Source organism: Xenia sp. Carnegie-2017, unplaced genomic scaffold (genome assembly GCF_021976095.1).
Source record: "Xenia sp. Carnegie-2017 unplaced genomic scaffold, XeniaSp_v1 HiC_scaffold_5, whole genome shotgun sequence".
Lineage (NCBI taxonomy): Eukaryota > Metazoa > Cnidaria > Anthozoa > Malacalcyonacea > Xeniidae > Xenia > Xenia sp. Carnegie-2017.
In genome coordinates, this window is record NW_025813515.1 from 266,421 (window position 1) to 287,304 (window position 20,884).

General features: G+C 35.0%; 1 protein-coding gene across 2 annotated transcripts; it reads left to right on the top strand.

The window, feature by feature from the left end:
* The first annotated feature begins 764 nt into the window (after positions 1 to 764).
* On the top strand, positions 765 to 20,457 carry LOC124456462 (serine/threonine-protein kinase/endoribonuclease IRE1-like). 2 transcript variants are annotated; one of them, XM_047006908.1, is made up of 5 exons: positions 765 to 836; positions 8,239 to 8,650; positions 9,018 to 9,136; positions 18,782 to 19,490; positions 19,559 to 20,457. In XM_047006908.1, the coding sequence occupies exons 4-5, from the start codon at positions 19,398 to 19,400 to the stop codon at positions 20,192 to 20,194; spliced, it is 729 nt and encodes a 242-aa protein (XP_046862864.1). In that variant the 5' UTR covers positions 765 to 836; positions 8,239 to 8,650; positions 9,018 to 9,136; positions 18,782 to 19,397; the 3' UTR covers positions 20,195 to 20,457. The 2 variants fall into 2 exon arrangements, with proteins under 2 accessions (XP_046862864.1, XP_046862863.1); XM_047006907.1 differs by lacking the exons at positions 8,239 to 8,650; positions 9,018 to 9,136 and having other exon boundaries at positions 767 to 836.
* Positions 20,458 to 20,884: the final 427 nt, after the last annotated feature.

A 20,884-nucleotide genomic window follows, 5' to 3' on the forward strand; every position in this document is an offset into this window, starting at 1 on the left:
AGATTTCCTAATAAAGACCGAGCAGGCGAGGTTAATAAAAAATCAAGTAGCTATATGGTATTATTTGACCTGAAACGAAGATTTCTTTTCTTTTTCGATCTTTTCTGTTTTGCAAGGACTGGCTTTAACTCCTCTAGTTTTTGCCATCTGAAAATAAATAGTTTGAAATTGTGTTGCCTAGATAATAAAACCCACTTTTCGAGTGTTCTTTTTTGACTTACATTCATACCATGATTTTTTGTGTTGTTTATATTTTGGTTTTACAAAACATTTGCTGTTTGCTTCATGAAATTTTGGTTAAACACAAGACAATAGACACTCCGTATATAGTAAACATTTAATCCAGATAAATAATGTTTACTATATACAGTGTCTATTGTCTTGTATTTTATCAAAATTCTCTATGGCAGTCGTAATTCATGAAGTTTGTTTATCTACATTTATTGGTAATCTTACGCCTAATGAAAGCTGTTTCATTACGTGAAAATATTTACTGCCCTCTCAATATTTCCAACTGTAAGGTCATTTTATTACTTGAAAATGTCAGTCATGTAAAACAGTGCGTAATATATGTATAAGACATTTTGGAGCTAATGGGCAAAACGAAATGAAATTTATAGTTTTAAAAAGCTACTGTCCAAAACTTTCAAATTTATTTTTGTTATTTCTTTTTGAGCGCTAGCTATAAATTCATTTTTTTGCTTGTTGTCAAAATAGAAATACACAGCTTGTGTGGATAACGCTTTTTAAAATATTGTTCACAGAATTCACAAGTGGTGATGATGCTAATGCTACAGATGTCGGAAATTCTCCTGGTGTTGAAAATACAGAACAAGGTATGCCTTTCAATTTTATTTTATTTTATATATTTTGCATAACCTAAGCATATTTAATTTATATTGTATCACAAATCAAGTCATTTGATTGGTATTTATGTACTTTTATGAAGATTTATATTATTTGATAATATGCATAATGTACGTATACAGTGTTGCACTTTCGGACTCCAAACGTTTGTTTATTACGTAAGTTCAATACTGTATTAATGACTTAAATTTTCCTTTTGCGAAAGACAACTAATTTAAATGTACTTTATACCAGACGGCAGTGCTCAGCACAACTTGATAAGTCTTTGTTTATGTCTATAAATACTGCGTAGCAGCAAAGTGTGGCGCAACTCTTTTTATAAAGTGCTCAAATTGACAACAATTCATAAGTTGTATTGAAGAAAAAATATTATAATAAATTGACTAAAACCTTTTAAAACAAATCTTAACGTAATGTACACCATGCAGGTCGACCCTGCATTTTAGAGATGTTCAGGTTAGACGTTCAAGTGCTAGTGTTTGATAACGTTAATTACTACTTTCTTTGTTAGCTACAGGAGATTAGTCGGAGTATAACTTTTTCCAGATAGAAATTAATTTTTTTGCTACTGGTTTACAGTATCGAAAGTGTTGAAACATTTAAAAAAACATCACCAAGTCCAAGTTCTAATAAAAAATTACTTCAAATTCATTCTTCAATCAACCTTTTACAACCTTTTACAATTTTATAAGATATATTAATTTTTCATTACATATCTAAGCAACACTGAATGGTAACAATTGCGGCTGGTTTTATCTGTTTTAACCATGACAGTAAAATCTTGTCCCTTCACAATTTGTATTTGAAGCACATTATCAGTCAGTTGAAATTAAAAGGAGACATGAGGTGATAATGACATCATGTAATCTATTTTTCAAAATAACGTTTATTTGCATTCTGCTTGTTTAATCATAAAAGCTTCTCAACAAACTATCCTTTGGATATACTGTCATACTTCACGTTTGCACCATCATGCATACACTACCTAGCTAAAAACATTGAAAATTATGCAAAGAACGGCCACCATCAAATCGACTTGCTTAATATACTTCAATAAATAAGAATTCCTGTTCGTTGTAATAAAATAAATCAAACTCATATGGAAAATGAGCAAATTTGACGATGTGAATTTTCAAAGTTCCACAATAAAAAGAAAGCTATTTACAATTTTCATTATGACAAATATAGCATTAAATTTCACATTTATTAAACGATCATCTAAATTCTAAATTTACTGAAAAATACAAGTTTTTTTTCAACTCTCTCCTTGCTAAATATACTGGAGATTACCTCTTCAGTATGAACATCATTCAAAAGTCAACAAAGATCATTTTCTATGTTAGATTTGAATTTTGAATACTTTTTACTTGGAGTTGCATTTTGAAAGTTGCATAGAGCATAAAAGTTGCTGTATCAGTTTTTTCTACTAGAAAATTTCACAAAATAGATAAGCAGACAACGTTACTAATGCAAAACATAAAAACAAAGACTTTATTCGTTGATTTAAAAAAATTTCTCCTACTGATCTCAAAATAAATAAATATAATTTTTTGGACTATATTAGAAAAACAAGAGAGTCGAAAAATCTCATTTATGATTCAAGCTGTGTGACGATTGTCAACGATTGTTTAAAAAGCTACGATTGTCAACAGTCTTAATAACCTCAATTAAAAAGTGCATGTCAATCAGACCAAGCCACTTACGACATAAGCCACCCGATTGAGTAAGAATAACGATGCTGCGAAAATATCGCTTACAGAATTTAATGGCTGTATCATGTTTTCTGAGATTTTGTAAAACGAACCACTTAATAGGGGACCAAAACTATAACTTTTTTGGGTTTGGGGAGGGGGTGTTTAATAGCGCTGCTAAAATATCGCTTACAGAACTCAATCGCTGTATCATGTTTTCTTAGATAATGTAGCACTGACCACTGTATAGAGGGGCGAACTAGAACTTTTAGTTTGGTGGGGGAGGCGGGTGTTTAATAAAGCTGCTGCTGAAATATTGCTCACAGAACCCAATGGCTGTATCATGTTTCCACAAATATTGTAGCACGGACCACTGTATTGATGGCAAAACTATAACATTTAGTGGGATGGGGGAGGGGGTGTTTAATAACGCTGCTGCTAAAATATCGCTCACAGAACCCAATAGCTGTATCATGTTTCCACAGATATTGTAGCACGGACCACTGTATTGATGGCGAAACGATAACATTTAGTGAGGTGGGTGAGAACATTTTTAATAACGCTGCAGCTGAAAATATCGCTCACAGAACCCAATGGCTGTATCACGTTTCTTCAGATTTTGTAGCACGGACCACTGTATAGAGGACCAAAACTATAAATTTTAGTGAGGTGGGGTAAATTTGTTTTTCTTCTCTGTCATCATAATTTATTCACCTCCTACAGCTTTACTTCAACATCTTATGATAACTTAGTGATTATTGTTATTAAGTTTTAGGTTTAATCTTAACAGATTTTGATTTCATCATTAAGTAATTTATGATTATTTGATGGTTGATGAAAACTCGATGTTTCAGTGGTATTCGAAGATGTTTGAATACCACTGAAACGTCCCAGACCATGGCATATCTAGGAAGAGCTGGTCGTGCAGCAAATACACCTTTAACAAACCTAGCAACGAATGGATGTGTAACAAACGAGATGCCACTTGGTAGCTTAGGTTAGTAGATAAGGCGCTCCTTGCAGTATTAATACCGCTGTAGGAAAAACCTTCCTGGTATAATTTTGTAAGAAAAGTAATGCCCTCTTCTACAGAGGACGCGACAGGATCGATATTGTTTGCATTGCAATATTGTCGCCAACGGTTAAGGTATGTAGAATATTGCTTCTTGGTACCGGTCCGCCAAGACTGCTGGATGATTTGAGAAGCCTCTGGTAAAATGCCTCTATCAGAGAGGAGTTCCCCGATAAATGGCAAAGTGGTAGCTCTAGTTTTGTATTGAGAGGGTGGATTTGATCTGGATGATCTGGAAGAGTTAAGGTCATTCTTCCTCTAGTTAAGACAACAGGATGTGCTATTAGCATCTGAATTAAAGCTGGCCACCAACTTTGTGTTGGCCAACGAGGGACTAAGACTAGTACTGTGCTTTTATCTTGTACTATTTTTTGTAACACTTGCGAAATTATGCTAAAAGGCGGGAACGCATAAAATGTATAATTGGCTCACGATATCGTAAAGGCGTTGACAGCTATAGCATACGGGTCAGGCTGGTATGAAACATAGGGTTTCACTTGATTATTCAACCTTGACGCAAAGAAATCAATGTTCGGAGTTACGTCTAGTAGTAGAATGGCACATGTAAACAGAGTCTTGTTCAACTGCCATTCTGTTTCTCTGCGTAATATTCGAGATTCTTGATCGGCAGTGACATTTAGTAATCCTGGAATGTGCGCTGCTGTCAACCAAATATCATACGAAATGCGGCAGGTCCAGACATTGCATGTCAACTTGTGAATAGACCTTGAGTAACATGTGCCCATTTGATTAATGCAAGCTACAGCGGTAGTATTATCAATTAATACCTTAACATGCTCACCTTTTAGTTTTGAATAAAATGACTCAAGGGCAAACAATACCGCAAGAATTTCCAAATAATTTATATGATTGGAATTCTTTAAGGGCGTCCAGTTACCCCCAGCACATACAACATTTAGGAAGCAGCCCCACTCTGTCAACGACGCATCTGTTGTTAGGCATATGCTAGGTTGATTGTGAGTAATTTGCCTGTAAGTCGTGCATATTGATGACTGCCACCATCGTAAATCATGTATGGCCTCTGAAGACAGGGTCATTGTCTTGTCAAAATTACCCCGGTTTAACTTATGAGCATCGCTTTTATCCATTTCCAGGCAGCGATAATGCAACTGACCGTACATTAAGCCGGGGAGACTCGAAGTTAGAGTGCCCAAAACCCGAGAAACAACCCTTATTTTTGGGTTAGAAGCTTGTAGCAGCTCATGACACATGCGTCTTATCTTCTCAGCTCGTTCTGTCGTAACAGATACTCGCATAAGAACTAAGTTGAGTCGGAAACCCAAAAAAGTAATTACTTATGAGGGAACTAAAACTGACTTATCCGGATGTACGTAAAACCCCACTTCACTAAGCAGATGGTATCTTGAATATTCCGAACACATGAAGCATATGTGTCGGATGTCAGTCAAGTATCATCAATAATTCCAACCGAAATATATCCCTTTGACGTAAATTTGAAAAACAGGTTTGAGGAGTTTTGTAAATTTTCGTGGGCAGATGGCTAGGCCGTTAGGAAAACAGACAAATTTATATAGTTGCCCTCTCCACCAAAATTTAAGGAATTTTTGATATGTTTGGTGAATAGGTACGGAATAGTAAGCATCTTTGAGATCGATGGATGCCATGAAACTATTTGGTTTCATAAGCCTAATAGCTGACCAAACACACTCTATTTTAAAATGGTGATATCTGACATGCCTGTTTAAGGATTTCAGATTAAGAATCATGCGAAAAGAATTGTCTTTTTTGGGACAAGTGAAAATTGGAGATACAAATTCCCCTGATTCAGGGTGAGAAATCTGTAAAACGCCTTTTTCGCGTAATTTGTTAATTTCTAAATCAATATTGTTCATTTCAACCTCGGGTAGCTGTATTTGCTTAAGTAAGGCTCTTTGTATCGGAATTGTGTCAAATTCAATTTTTTGTCGAGACACTGTCTCTAAGATTTCCTCATCAGAGGTGAGTGTTTCCCATGCACTTAAAAAATTTGATATACTGCCAGCCTGATAGGTCTCCAAACTTTTATTCTAATACGCTATTAGCGTGGGTACAAACGAAGAATACTGGTTTACCTGTAAAGTATTAAAATTTCTTAAAATTTCAGTGTTTTCTACTTGCAATTGTTCATTGTGTCCGATCGTTTCTTCCCGAATCGGTTCCTCTTCGACCGATAGGGGGTGTTTCTCTGATGACGGGATAAAAAAGGATGCCATTGTCGTTTCCCTTGTTTGGAATGTTGATGCCAAGTGGTATTCAAAGAGCTTGTTGTCGCGTTGCCAATCTTGTTGGATGTGTGAATGTGATTAATTTGGGCTTGCAATTCATCTCCAAAAAATATTTCGTAATGGGAACATGCGATGCGCATAAAGTACTAAATTCTTGATGGAGATTGGGACGTATAACGTCACGTCGCCGTTGAGACAATTCAAAACTTATATGTCCCAGGATCGCTATGATATCAGCGTTCATACGAACAAGATTATCAATATTCAGTTCGCTGCTCTTATTGCGGGCAACCAAAAGTTCATTGGTGGTTTGTGCTGCTATATGACCGACATTTGTCAGGGCGGATTGAATGGCACTCAATTGTAAATCACGCCCTCTAGCTGTGCGGTCTAATTTTCCCCAAATTTCGGGGTTTACCTTAGGTACAATAACGCGATCGCAGTTCTTAGGCCTAAAAATATTTAGCCTGTTTTTCCTTCAATTGCTAGTCGCTCAGCTTAGTCGGCCAAAGCTGGTTGATAATTGAGGCGAGCTTCTCGTTGACGATTGGTGAAGTTTCCTTAGTTTTGTCTAGAGTCTGCGAAATCTCTTCCAGCAACGAGTCCACTGCTAGTTGATCTGCTTTAGAATTGCGCTTGGTCGAAGGTGCTACGTTTTGTGTTAAAAAGACTTCAAGAATAAAAGCACTTGCTTTCCTCTTACGAGTAGATTCTACTGTAGAGGATGCTGACGTTTGCTGCATTAACCTGAGTGATTCACTCATTGCAAACATTGCTTCACTCATCCTACAAAGGGCGGTTGCCACATTCAAATTCTTTGATGTGACTTGCACTTATTCGCTTTCTTTCATCATGTCATCTTGTTCATCGTGTTCAACAAACCCAAGAGTGCTGCTTCATCTCCGACATCATCTCTTGTCGTATACCCTTCACTTGTAGAAGCCATAATTCAAAAAAATTTGTAATATATTAAGGAAAGAAACTTTTGTAACTGATCGCTGTGAAATCTTTGCTCGAACTGATCTTGATATCGCGCGCTCTATCTAACATGACTTTCTAGTGACGTAGAACAGTGACAAATTAGAATCTGTTTTAACCATTGCAGTAAAATTTTCTCACTTTCAAAATTGTACTTGAAGCACATTATCAGTCTGTTGAAATTAAAATGAAACATGAGGTGATAATCACAACATCAGTCTGATGATGAATTTGTAACAAAAATGGCACCACCATGCCTACATTACCTAGCTAATGACATTGGAAATCCTGTTTAATGTAAGTAAAATACCTCAAAATCATATGAATAATGAGCCATTTCGACGATAAAAAGAAGGCTGTTAACAATTTTCATTATGACAAATGTAACATAAAATTACACATTTATCAAACGATCTTCTAAAGTCTAAATTTACAGAAAACTTTAAATTTTTCTTTGGCTGTAAGAACGGTAGTAAAAATCCAAATATAAAAAAATGTTTCTTCATGTGAAAATTCACTGAGGGATTGTCAGCTCGATAATTAGGCGGAGTCGTTTATTTTCTACGAATTATGGCACACATATATGTATTGGAATATTGATAACTTTCATATATCTTACTAGCGGTTCATCCAATCATTATTTATATATAACATACAATAACTATACTGAGTTGTGTATGCAAACCTACATGTGTACCACAATCTCAAATAACAAAATAGAGTCTTTGTCGTGGTGATAAATCTGAAAATAGTTCTAAAGATAGCAAATACCATAGTAAATGGTAAAAGTAATATAATAAGTTGATAGTTCTTAAAAGAACTGTTTTAAGTAAAGAGCACTAAACCAATAGTTTTAAATTAAACGACACGATGCATTTCGGCAGACTACTCCTGTACGTCATCTTCTTGGCATTTTAAATATCGGTAGATTGTAAATTTTCATTTAGCAGACGTTTACACTTGAGGAGTAGTCTGCCGAAATGCATCGTGTTGTTTAATTTAGAACTATTGGGTTAGTGCTCTTTACTTAAAATAGTTCTTTTAAGAACTATCAACTTATTTTATTACTTTTACCATTCACTAAGGTATTTGATATTTTGGAACTATTTTCTAAATTCAAATAATTGAATAATTAAATTTTGACGTAATTGTGTATTAATGAAAATGTAAAACATACGTTAAGAAGCTTTATTAAGTGAATGTCTTGTTCTATACGATACAATGTTGATATATTAGTTGTTAGATTCTTAATTCTTTGTTTTCATGTAATACAGTTAGCCTAATATTAAACTTCCTGTTTCATTTGAGCCCTTGTCAAGTTAGTAACTTCTGAAAACATTGAAATGGGATTGAGTTGAAGAATATAAATACATCAAATTTTTAGGTATAAAGGAGACGTCCTGTAAAGTGGAAAAACTGGTCACTTCTGGTGGTGGCAATTTAATGATGGAGGATGTTATTTTTGAACTTGGACCTGGTTGTTTAGAAGACAGTACAATGATAAAGTTGGTCAAGGTTAACAATCCAAGCTACATCAAAAGTTTGCTAGACTTGGAACTTCTTCAAAGTAGCATATGTCATCTGCAATGTCTTCCTAACGGCCTACATTTCTTAAAACCTGCTCAATTGCAAATTAACATCAATGGGAAGAGAGGATTCTCAGAAACAGCTTTGGAAAAGATTGTTGCTCTTTATGGATCCCATTCGAATGATAAGCAAAAAATGGAATGGCAACAGGTGGAAGACATTGATTTTAATGAATCAAGGGTTTTGTTAAACATTTACAAGTTTTCTTGGTACATCTTCATTGAAGCTTCTCCTTCACTTATTCCTCGCATTTTATGTCATCTGAACCATTCTTTTCAAGCTTATGCCTATGTATTCCATCGAAGATCATCAGAAATGGGAACATTAGATATCAAAGTTGTCTTTGTCAGCTCTTTCGTGCGTGAAAAGTTAGGAGATTCTCCTATGATAAAATTGGCCAAAGATTGGGAAGACTTCCACGCAAATAATAACAATGAAGATATCAATGATATCAATACTGATCGATATCATGAAATACAGCTAAATTTTCCTGGAAAGGAGCTTGATTCATACACTTTTAAAATAGATATTTAAGAGGCTTGATAGCGATGGTTTTGTTGTTCATCACTTTAAAAGAATTCAAGTAAATTTTCCTGCTAAAGGATATTTGGAGGTGAAAGAAAGTGGAAACAGAAATTCGAAGTGGAAGCTGAATGTTGACGAAGAAAACTCACAGGAAGCCGTGATAAATAAAGGTAGGAAATTGTCTTGTATAGTTCTTCTTTTCCCAATGAACTTAACGAACCTGAGGTAATAATAAGGATAGTAATGATGTAAAAGAAAGTTAAACGAAAAGAAATGAAAGTCTTATTTCCGTGAACCATAAGCTTCTGCGCTGGATGTTTCATATATGATGTATATACTGTGTTGCATTTTCGGACTCCAAACTTTCGTTTATTACGTATGTTCAATACGGTATGAATGACTTAAATTTTCCTTTTGCGAACGACAAATAATTTAAATGCACTGTGTACCAGACGGCAGTGCTCAGCACAACTTGACAAGTCTTTGTTTATCTCAATAAATACTGCGTAGCAGCAAAGTGGCGCAACTCTTTTTATAAAGTGCTCAAATTGATTACATATCATAAGTTTAATATACACGACAACTTTTTTGAAAATAAACATGTTTCGACATCTCATGATGCCATCTTCAGTATGAATGAAATAATAGGTGATACAGGGTTTATATAAAAGTAATATGATAGATAAATTAGAACAATAAAAAGGAAATAAGATAATATAATGAGGAGCGTCCAAGCGTATTATAAACTAAATATTGTATTGAATTTAAAACTTGAACATTGAGGTCAGGGTTAGTTTTGTTAATGTGGAGTGCTTCTTTGATTTTAAGGGTGAATGAGGTGTCGGCAGTGTCGATGATTTTGAAACAAGAGGGTGAATAGTTGGTTTTGCATGAGTGAGATTTAAGAAGGTGTCGGTAGATGTGAGAGTTTTGTCTGTTGTGGTATGTTCCCTGATTCTGGTGGATAAATGGCGCGAAGTTTCGCCAATGTATCGGGAATTACATCCCGCGCAATTGAATTCATATACCACCATAGATTTAATTGAATCAGGGATTGGGTCTTTAAATGAAAAAGGTTTTGATTTTGAATGATGTGAAAATTAGTCGAATGTCAATATCTGTACAGAAGCGTTTCATAATGTTTGTAAGTCTGCGTTGTGTGTGTCGTGAGTAATGTCCGATGTATGGTAGTTTGAAGTATAGAGTTGTTATTTTGGAATTTTCATTTGTGTTGGTTGTGATCGTCGTGTCAGGAGTTTCGGTGTCTAGGTTGAGGTTGTTGCTATGTTTGTTGTCGAGATATCGTTTTACGGTTCTGTTAATAAAGTGAAGTGGGAAAGAGTTTCGTAAGAGAGTGGATGTGATGTTTTTTATGTCTCGTTGAAAGCCATTGTTCGTATTGTTAAGTTTGTATGCTCTGTCGATTAGTGTGCGTATAAGTCCGGTTTTGTATGAAAGTGGTGTGAAACTAAAATAGTTCGTCAGAAGTCCTGTGTACGTTGGTTTGTGGTATGTAGATGTTGTACAGCTGTCGTGAGATTTTGTTAGTAAAATGTCAAGAAATGGCAGTTGATCTTGTTGTTCAGTTTCAAAGAAAATCTAATGTTTGCGTGCTGTGTGTTAATGTAATTATAAAACTTCATGGCCTCAGTTTCGTTAGTAAAAACACAAAAAATATCGTCAACGTATCTGCGGTAAAATAGTGGTTTAGTGTCGTTGTAGTTGTTTAGCCAGTTTCGTTCATGTGAGCCCATGAAAATGTTAGCAAGTATGGGTGCTAAGGAGAGCCCATCGCAACACCGTCCGTCTGGTCATAAAATTTTCCATTAAATAAAAATGCGTCTGTGCTGTTGCTATTAAAACAGTTGTGTGAGGTCGGTCCTGTTTATACTGAACGTGGGGTTGTGAGTGAATATTAAGTCGATTGCTAGGTTGATGGTTTCAGTAAGTGGTATGTTAGTAAATAGGCTTTCAACGTCGTAGGAGATGAAGAATTTGTGACAAGAAGTTGATGAGTTGAAAGATGAGAAGTCGTCGAGGAAAGTGAAAGAATCTTTAGTGGAGTGGTCATCTGGTATGAGTGGTGTTAGTAGAGAACTAAGATACTTAGCTAAATTATAATTGTATGCGTTGATTGATGAAACTATCGGTCGTAGTGGAGGCGATTGTTCTGGTTCTCGTTTCTTGTGAAGTTTCGGTAAGCCATAGAAGCGTGAGGGTTGAGAACCTCTGGGGAAGATATCATTATAAACTTTGTTGCTAATAGAGTCTTTCTTTAGAAGCTTCCTTAACAGTCGTTGTAGTTTGGCTTCACGTGGTAGTGTGACGTCTTCTTTGAGTGGGGTAAACTTTGCTGTATTGTTAATGATTTTAAGGCAGGAGTTACGGTACATTTGACGATCCATGATTACAACGCCGTTGCCTTTGTCCGGTTTGAGAATGATAATGTTTGGATTGTTGCGAATGTTTTAAGAATGTGATGTTTTTGAAGTCAGCTGGTGTTGGGTGATAAGATGAGATGTACGAGTGAGCGATGTGTGCCAGCTCTGTTTTGAGATGCGTGTAGTCTTCTTGATTGCGAATGTTGTGTTTTATAGTTTGGTGGATTTTTTCGAATGTTGCCAGAATGTCGGTTGAGTTGAGTCGCAGTGGTTTAATGCTGAAGCCAAGGCCATTTTTCAGGAGTTCTAGTTCTTCGTCTTTTAATTGGTGTGATGATAAATTGGTTATCGTCTCATTGTGTGTGAATGGTAGGGTTCTGTTCCTCGTGAGATTACTTACTTTTTTCCGGTGTGTGGCAATTGCCTTTTGTAGGTATTTGGTAATGTTTTTTTCTAGAGCTTTGTTTATAATATTCCAGTCGAGAGAGGATAGATTATTCTTTAATTTTTCTGATATTTTTGTTACTTCATTCGATAACTTCCTTTCTTCCTTTGTTCGCTTTTTGATTGCGCTGCGTAATAGTCGTCTGCGTATCGCAAAGCTATCTTGGTTGTTGACATTTGGTAGTGGAAAGCAGAGAAACTTTGGATAAACGCCGAGTGAAAGACAATCTTTAAGAAACTTAACATCTAATTCTGCTTTCCGTTGTTTGGTTTGAAGCTTTTCAAACTTCCGCAATTCTGATAAGGAAACCTTTCCTTCGTATTTTTGTGCTATGTCGTAAATAATGTTTCCATAATTTCGTAAAAGCACTATTGCCAATACACATTTAATATACACGACAACTTTTTTGAAAATAAACATGTTTCGACATCTCATGATGCCATCTTCAGTATGAATGAAATAATAGGTGATACAGGGTTTATATAAAAGTAATATGATAGATAAATTAGAACAATAAAAAGGAAATAAGATAATATAATGAGGAGCGTCCAAGCGTATTATAAACTAAATATTGTATTGAATTTAAAAACTTCAACATTGAGGTCAGGGTTAGTTTTGTTAATATGGAGTGCTTCTTTGATTTTAAGGGTGAATGAGGTGTCGGCAGTGTCGATGATTTTGAAACAAGAGGGTGAATAGTTGGTTTTGCATGAGTGTGATTTAAGAAGGTGTCGGTAGATGTGAGAGTTTTTGTCTGTTGTGGTATGTTCCCTGATTCTGGTGGATAAATGGCGCGAAGTTTCGCTGTATCGGGAATTACATCCCGCGCAATTGAATTCATATACCACCATAGATTTAATTGAATCAGGAATCGGGTCTTTAAATGAAAAAAGGTTTTTGATTTTGAATGATGTGAAAATTAGTCGAATGTCAATATCTGTACAGAAGCGTTTCATAATGTTTGTAAGTCTGCGTTGTGTGTGTCGTGAGTAATGTCCGATGTATGGTAGTTTGAAGTATAGAGTTGTTATTTTGGAATTTTCATTTGTGTTGGTTGTGATCGTCGTGTCAGGAGTTTCGGTGTCTAGGTTGAGGTTGTTGCTATGGTGGATTCCACCAGAATCAGGGAACATACCACAACAGACAAAAACTCTCACATCTACCGACACCTTCTTAAATCACACTCATGCAAAACCAACTATTCACCCTCTTGTTTCAAAATCATCGACACTGCCGACACCTCATTCACCCTTAAAATCAAAGAAGCACTCCATATTAACAAAACTAACCCTGACCTCAATGTTGAAGTTTTTAAATTCAATACAATATTTAGTTTATAATACGCTTGGACGCTCCTCATTATATTATCTTATTTCCTTTTTATTGTTCTAATTTATCTATCATATTACTTTTATATAAACCCTGTATCACCTATTATTTCATTCATACTGAAGATGGCATCATGAGATGTCGAAACATGTTTATTTTCAAAAAAGTTGTCGTGTATATTAAATGTGTATTGGCAATAGTGCTTTTACGAAATTATGGAAACATTATTTACGACATAGCACAAAAATACGAAGGAAAGGTTTCCTTATCAGAATTGCGGAAGTTTGAAAAGCTTCAAACCAAACAACGGAAAGCAGAATTAGATGTTAAGTTTCTTAAAGATTGTCTTTCACTCGGCGTTTATCCAAAGTTTCTCTGCTTTCCACTACCAAATGTCAACAACCAAGATAGCTTTGCGATACGCAGACGACTATTACGCAGCGCAATCAAAAAGCGAACAAAGGAAGAAAGGAAGTTATCGAATGAAGTAACAAAAATATCAGAAAAATTAAAGAATAATCTATCCTCTCTCGACTGGAATATTATAAACAAAGCTCTAGAAAAAAACATTACCAAATACCTACAAAAGGCAATTGCCACACACCGGAAAAAACTAAGTAATCTCACGAGGAACAGAACCCTACCATTCACACACAATGAGACGATAACCAATTTATCATCACACCAATTAAAAGACGAAGAACTAGAACTCCTGAAAAATGGCCTTGGCTTCAGCATTAAACCACTGCGACTCAACTCAACCGACATTCTGGCAACATTCGAAAAAATCCACCAAACTATAAAACACAACATTCGCAATCAAGAAGACTACACGCATCTCAAAACAGAGCTGGCACACATCGCTCACTCGTACATCTCATCTTATCACCCGACACCAGCTGACTTCAAAAAACATCACATTCTTAAAAACATTCGCAACAATCCAAACATTATCATTCTCAAACCGGACAAAGGCAACGGCGTTGTAATCATGGATCGTCAAATGTACCGTAACTCCTGCCTTAAAATCATTAACAATACAGCAAAGTTTACCCCACTCAAAGAAGACGTCACACTACCACGTGAAGCCAAACTACAACGACTGTTAAGGAAGCTTCTAAAGAAAGACTCTATTAGCAACAAAGTTTATAATGATATCTTCCCCAGAGGTTCTCAACCCTCACGCTTCTATGGCTTACCGAAACTTCACAAGAAACGAGAACCAGAACAATCGCCTCCACTACGACCGATAGTTTCATCAATCAACGCATACAATTATAATTTAGCTAAGTATCTTAGTTCTCTACTAACACCACTCATACCAGATGACCACTCCACTAAAGATTCTTTCACTTTCCTCGACGACTTCTCATCTTTCAACTCATCAACTTCTTGTCACAAATTCTTCATCTCCTACGACGTTGAAAGCCTATTTACTAACATACCACTTACTGAAACCATCAACCTAGCAATCGACTTAATATTCACTCACAACCCCACGTTCAGTATAAACAGGACCGACCTCACACAACTGTTTTAATAGCAACAGCACAGACGCATTTTTATTTAATGGAAAATTTTATGACCAGACGGACGGTGTTGCGATGGGCTCTCCTTAGCACCCATACTTGCTAACATTTTCATGGGCTCACATGAACGAAACTGGCTAAACAACTACAACGACACTAAACCACTATTTTACCGCAGATACGTTGACGATATTTTTTGTGTTTTTACTAACGAAACTGAGGCCATGAAGTTTTATAATTACATTAACACACAGCACGCAAACATTAGATTTTCTTTGAAACTGAACAACAAGATCAACTGCCATTTCTTGACATTTTACTAACAAAATCTCACGACAGCTGTACAACATCTACATACCACAAACCAACGTACACAGGACTTCTGACGAACTATTTTAGTTTCACACCACTTTCATACAAAACCGGACTTATACGCACACTAATCGACAGAGCATACAAACTTAACAATACGAACAATGGCTTTCAACGAGACATAAAAAACATCACATCCACTCTCTTACGAAACTCTTTCCCACTTCACTTTATTAACAGAACCGTAAAACGATATCTCGACAACAAACATAGCAACAACCTCAACCTAGACACCGAAACTCCTGACACGACGATCACAACCAACACAAATGAAAATTCCAAAATAACAACTCTATACTTCAAACTACCATACATCGGACATTACTCACGACACACACAACGCAGACTTACAAACATTATGAAACGCTTCTGTACAGATATTGACATTCGACTAATTTTCACATCATTCAAAATCAAAAACCTTTTTTCATTTAAAGACCCGATCCCTGATTCAATTAAATCTATGGTGGTATATGAATTCAATTGCGCGGGATGTAATTCCCGATACATTGGCGAAACTTCGCGCCATTTATCCACCAGAATCAGGGAACATACCACAACAGACAAAAACTCTCACATCTACCGACACCTTCTTAAATCTCACTCATGCAAAACCAACTATTCACCCTCTTGTTTCAAAATCATCGACACTGCCGACACCTCATTCACCCTTAAAATCAAAGAAGCACTCCACATTAACAAAACTAACCCTGACCTCAATGTTCAAGTTTTAAATTCAATACAATATTTAGTTTATAATACGCTTGACGCTCCTCATTATATTATCTTATTTCCTTTTATTGTTCTAATTTATCTATCATATTACTTTTATATAAACCCTGTATCACCTATTATTTCATTCATACTGAAGATGGCATCATGAGATGTCGAAACATGTTTATTTTCAAAAAAGTTGTCGTGTATATTAAATGTGTATTGGCAATAGTGCTTTTACGAAATTATGGAAATATCATAAGTTCCATTGAAGAAAAAGGATTATAATAAATAGACTAAAACCTTTTAAAATAAATCTTGACATAATGTACACCGTACAGATCTGACCCTGTATTTTAGAAGAGCTCAGGTTAGACCATCTGTTTTAAAAGTGCTCGTGTTTGATTACGTTAATTACTATTTTCTTTGTTAGAGTACAGAAGATTAGTCGGAGTATAACTTTTTTTCCTGATAGAAATTATGTTTTTTGCTCCTGGTTTACAGCATCGAAAGTTTTTAAACAATTCAAAAAACATCACCAAGTCCAAGTTCTAATAAAAGTTTCCTTCAAATACAGTCTTCAATCAACCTTTCACATTTACAAATGTTATGAAATATACGAGTTTTTTTCATCACATGTCTAAACAACACTGAATGGTAACATTTGTGGCTGATTTAATCTGTTTTAACCATTGCAGTAAAATTTTCTCACTTTAAAAATTGTACTTGAAGCACATTATCAGTCAGTTAAAATTAAGATGAGACATGAGGTGATAATGACATCATGCAATCTATTTTTTTTTAAGTAACTTTTATTTGTATTCTGCTTGTTTAATCATAAAAACTTCTCAACAAACTATCTTTTGGATATACTGTCATACTTCACGTTTGCACCACCATGCATACACTACCTAGCTAATGACATTGAAAACTATGCAAAGAACGGCCACCATCAAATCGACTTGCTCACTATACTTCAATAAATAACAATTCCTGTTCAAGTAAAATAAATCAAAATCATATGGAAAATGAGCCAATTTGACGATGTGAATTCTCAAAGTACCACAATAAAAAGAAGGCTATATAAAATTTTCCTTATGACAAATGCAGCATTAAATTGCACATTTATTGAACGAACTTCTAAATTCTAAATTTACAGAAAATTACAAGTTTTTTTGAGATCTCTCCTTGCTAAGTATACTGGAGATTACATCTTCAGTGTAACATCATTCAAATGTTCACAAAGGTAATTTTCTAGCTTAGAATGGCATTTTGAAGGTTGCCTATAGAGTAAAAGTTGCTGTAACAGTTTTTTGTACTAGAAAATTTTCCAAAATAGATAAGCAAAAAGCGTTACTAATCGCAAAACATAAAAACAACGACTTTATTCATTGATTTCAATAAATTACTCCAATGATCTCAAAATAGATTAATGTAATTATTTGACTATATTAGAAGAGGAAGCGAGTCCAAAGATCCCATTTATGATCTAAAGTGCGTCTTAATTCGTGATTGGTTAACTGAGTTCATAACATCAATTAAAAAAGTGCACGTGAATCAGTTCAAGGCACTTAAGACGTAAGTCAAAAGATTGAGCAAGAATAACCCTGCTGAAATATCGCTTACGAAACTCAACGGCTGTATCATGTTTTCTCAGATATTATAGCACGGACCACTGTATAGAGGACCGAAACTATAACTTTTAGCGGGGTGGGGGAGAAAGTGTTAATAACGCTGCTGCTGAAATATTGCTTACAAAATTCAATGACTGTATCATGTTTTTTTAGATATCGTATCAGTGACCACTATATTGAGGACCGTAAATATAATGTTTTGTGGGGTGAGGGAAGGGATGTTTAATAACGCTGCTGATTAAATATCGATTACAGAAATCAACGGCTGTATCATGTTTTCTCAAATATTGTAGCGTGGACTTCTATATGGAGAACGAAAACTATAAATCTTAGTGGGGTGGGGGAGGAGGTGTTTACTAAGGCTGCTGATGAAATGTCACTTATAGAACTCAATGACCATATCATGTTTTCTCAGGTATTGTATCACGGACCACTGTATAAAAGACCAAAACTATAACTTTTAGTGGAGTGGGTGAAGGGGTGTTTCTTAAGGCTGCTGCTAAAAATAGTTTATGCGTATATCTTTTCTTTCTCATGATATTGAAGCTTTTATTATGTTCGATTCATCTAACTTGTGACGACACATTGCATAATGAGAACTAGAATTATTTGGTACATTTGCTGATACTTTACTTGAACTTTGCAGAGTTTCTTTTATTGTGATGTGTTAATGATATAAAATACTGCCTACTATTATCAACGTAAAGTTGTCAGGAAAATGAAGTTTATTTAAAACATGGCAGCGACTCATTTTGCATGCAATATGATGTCACAAGTTAGATAAATTGTTAATAGCAAGGACTTCACTTCAGTATTTTTTGAATGAAAGTATCATACATAAAAGGTTTTAGAAAGCATTCATTTCAAAAGTTCAGGTCAATGTAAATATAATTTAACTAGCAAAGTTTTCGTTTCATTGGCACTTTAATGGTGTTCAAACAAGGTTTGAGAGAATAATTGTTTAGTTTTAGTTGCTCATGGAACTTCAATGTTCATATTTGGCATTAAACATAAGATAGTCTATCTAAATAATGAGTGTCGAGAATGAAATGAAAAATTAAATGAAGCTATTTTGTTATTTTCTACTGTACAAATTTTTAGACTCTAAAAACATGCTCTATAAATTTAAATTTAATATTTTCGAAAAACGTAAGGTTATTTCTTAAAAAAAATATATGAAATTACTGCAGAAAAAAGTTTTTGTGATCAATTGTATGGTATAAGCTAACCTCAAATGTTGCCAGATTTGATTGTACAATTAAAGAACTTATGATTTGTCTAATGGTTGTTGATAAGTTTTTCAAAATGCGCGGTAGCTAAAATATCCTTTCCTGATTGGGAAAGTTTAAGCTTTTTGACGTATTAATTTCGTTTCTTTCACCCTTGAATGTAATATTTTCTAATTTTTTAGAATTGGTGTTGCAAGAGTGGAAATACATTGATGAATCAACGAAACATAAAGAATTGTTTTAAAATTGATTGAATATGGACGCAATTCCAGTGTTGAGGTTAAAGAGGCGGGCAATGTACGAGTAATTTTCTCAGAAGAGTTTTGCATTGGCAAAGGAAGTGATGGAACACGTGTTTATCTTGGACTGGGTAAGGATGGTTACGGTAAAGCAGTGAAACAAATACGTCGAGATAGTTACATCCAGCGTGCGCTGCACGAAAAGGAAATTTTGAATGAATTCAACGCAAGAAGGTCGAAATATGTTGTGAATTATTCTTTCCTAGAGGAAGAGACTGGAACAGAATATGTATATTTGATATTAGACTTATGTGAAGAATCGTTGGACAGTTTTGTCAAGTCTTCTACTTTACAAGATCTTCAAAAAGCTCTTCCCAAAATTCTCAGACAAATTTTGCAAGGATTAGCTGATCTTCATAGCGGCCCAAATCCTATTCTTCATCGGGACTTAAAGCCCGCCAATGTTCTCCGAGACACACAAGGCAACTTTCTCATAGCTGACTTTGGCATTAGTCGAATATTGGAAAAGGATTCTACGACACATAATAGCAATCCTAACATGGGAACTGAGTATTGGATTGCTCCTGAATCATATTGTGAAGATGAAGATACAGTTAATACGGGACGGTACAAGAAAACGTCTGATGTAATGGTAAGTGCATTTGCAAGTCATGCATATATACAATCAATTTTGTGACTTTACATTGTGAATCTTTTTAGAATGCAGGAATGGTAGCTTATTATATTGCAACAAAAGGAAAACACCCGTTTGGAACTAAACCCCGTAGACTGATTAACATGTTAGATGGAAAACCAGTTGGCTTGGAGGAAATCAAGGATGAAACATTGAAAGACCTTCTATCGTGGATGTTAAACCGAGAACCCAAAGACAGACCATCGGCTACCGTGGCGTTAAAACACCCATTTCTTATGTCAGATGACGAGAAATTTGACTTATTATGTAAAGTTGGAAATCTTCAGCAGATTAAGACAAATGATCCCCTGTGTAGTGTCGTTCAACAATTGAATAGTGAATCCTCAGATTGGAGAAGCCAAATGGATAGTGATGTTTATGATTATTTGGTGAATAAAAGAACCTATAACTCTTCATGGACAGATAGTTTAAGTCTTATTCGAAATATTGACCAGCATTGGAAAGATCGACCACGACCTCTACCACAACCAGAACCATTTTATAAGATTGGCGATTACAGGGCGTATTTTCTCCGAACATTTCCTAATCTCCCTGTTCGGGTACATGCTGCTGTCAGGTCAAATGAAGAATTGAAGAACGAGCCAGAACTCAAGAACTTTTTTCCTTTTGATGAATGCAAACTACATCAAAAAAAAATTTAGATACAACAGAACCTGTTGGGAGTAAAAAAGTAGCAATTAAGAAATCATTGATAATGTTGAGATCTTATTTTGTAGATTTAAAGAAAAACAGTTTTCACGACGTATTTAGATGATATTTCACCCCGTTTCTGGTGAATGTATAGCCTGTGGTATTCATTTATACAATGTATATATTTAATTTTTACTGTAAACTGTTTTGGAAAAAGACTGAAGGTGAACATGACTTTAAAAGTTAACTTTTATGCTTGGCTGCACTGATAAAATTTGCTCTACATTCATCCAACATAATAAACTCGTATACGATAAATAATTGTTTTTCTGAAATTATTATAATTACTAAAAGTCTGGCCTTGGTGTATTGGGCTCTTGGGAATTCCTTATTGTATAAATCTGACCATTAGAAGTTGTGCATAATTCCATAAATAGAATCTTTTGTGTTTTACTATCTCACATTAATTACGTAGCTGTCAATATAAAATAGTTGAATTCAATAACATTTTCATGAAATTGAGTGAGTGACAGCATTTCGTCTAATGTTTTGTGTATGGACTCAATAATATTTGAATTAGTTTTATATAAAAATATTCATAGTTGTCATTATTTTCTGATATTTTGCTTATTTCATGCGCTGTAACCCTGACACTTATTTCGTGCCTAAATCCATACAACTAAAATACAAGTGCTATGTAT

Bases quoted from the DNA above. Each gene is read 5' to 3' on its own strand.
- LOC124456462 (XM_047006908.1), top strand. From the start codon at position 19,398: ATGGGAACTGAGTATTGGATTGCTCCTGAATCATATTGTGAAGATGAA. The intron at 19,491-19,558 runs GTAAGTGCATTT...GAATCTTTTTAG, and splicing joins AGAAAACGTCTGATGTAATG to AATGCAGGAATGGTAGCTTA.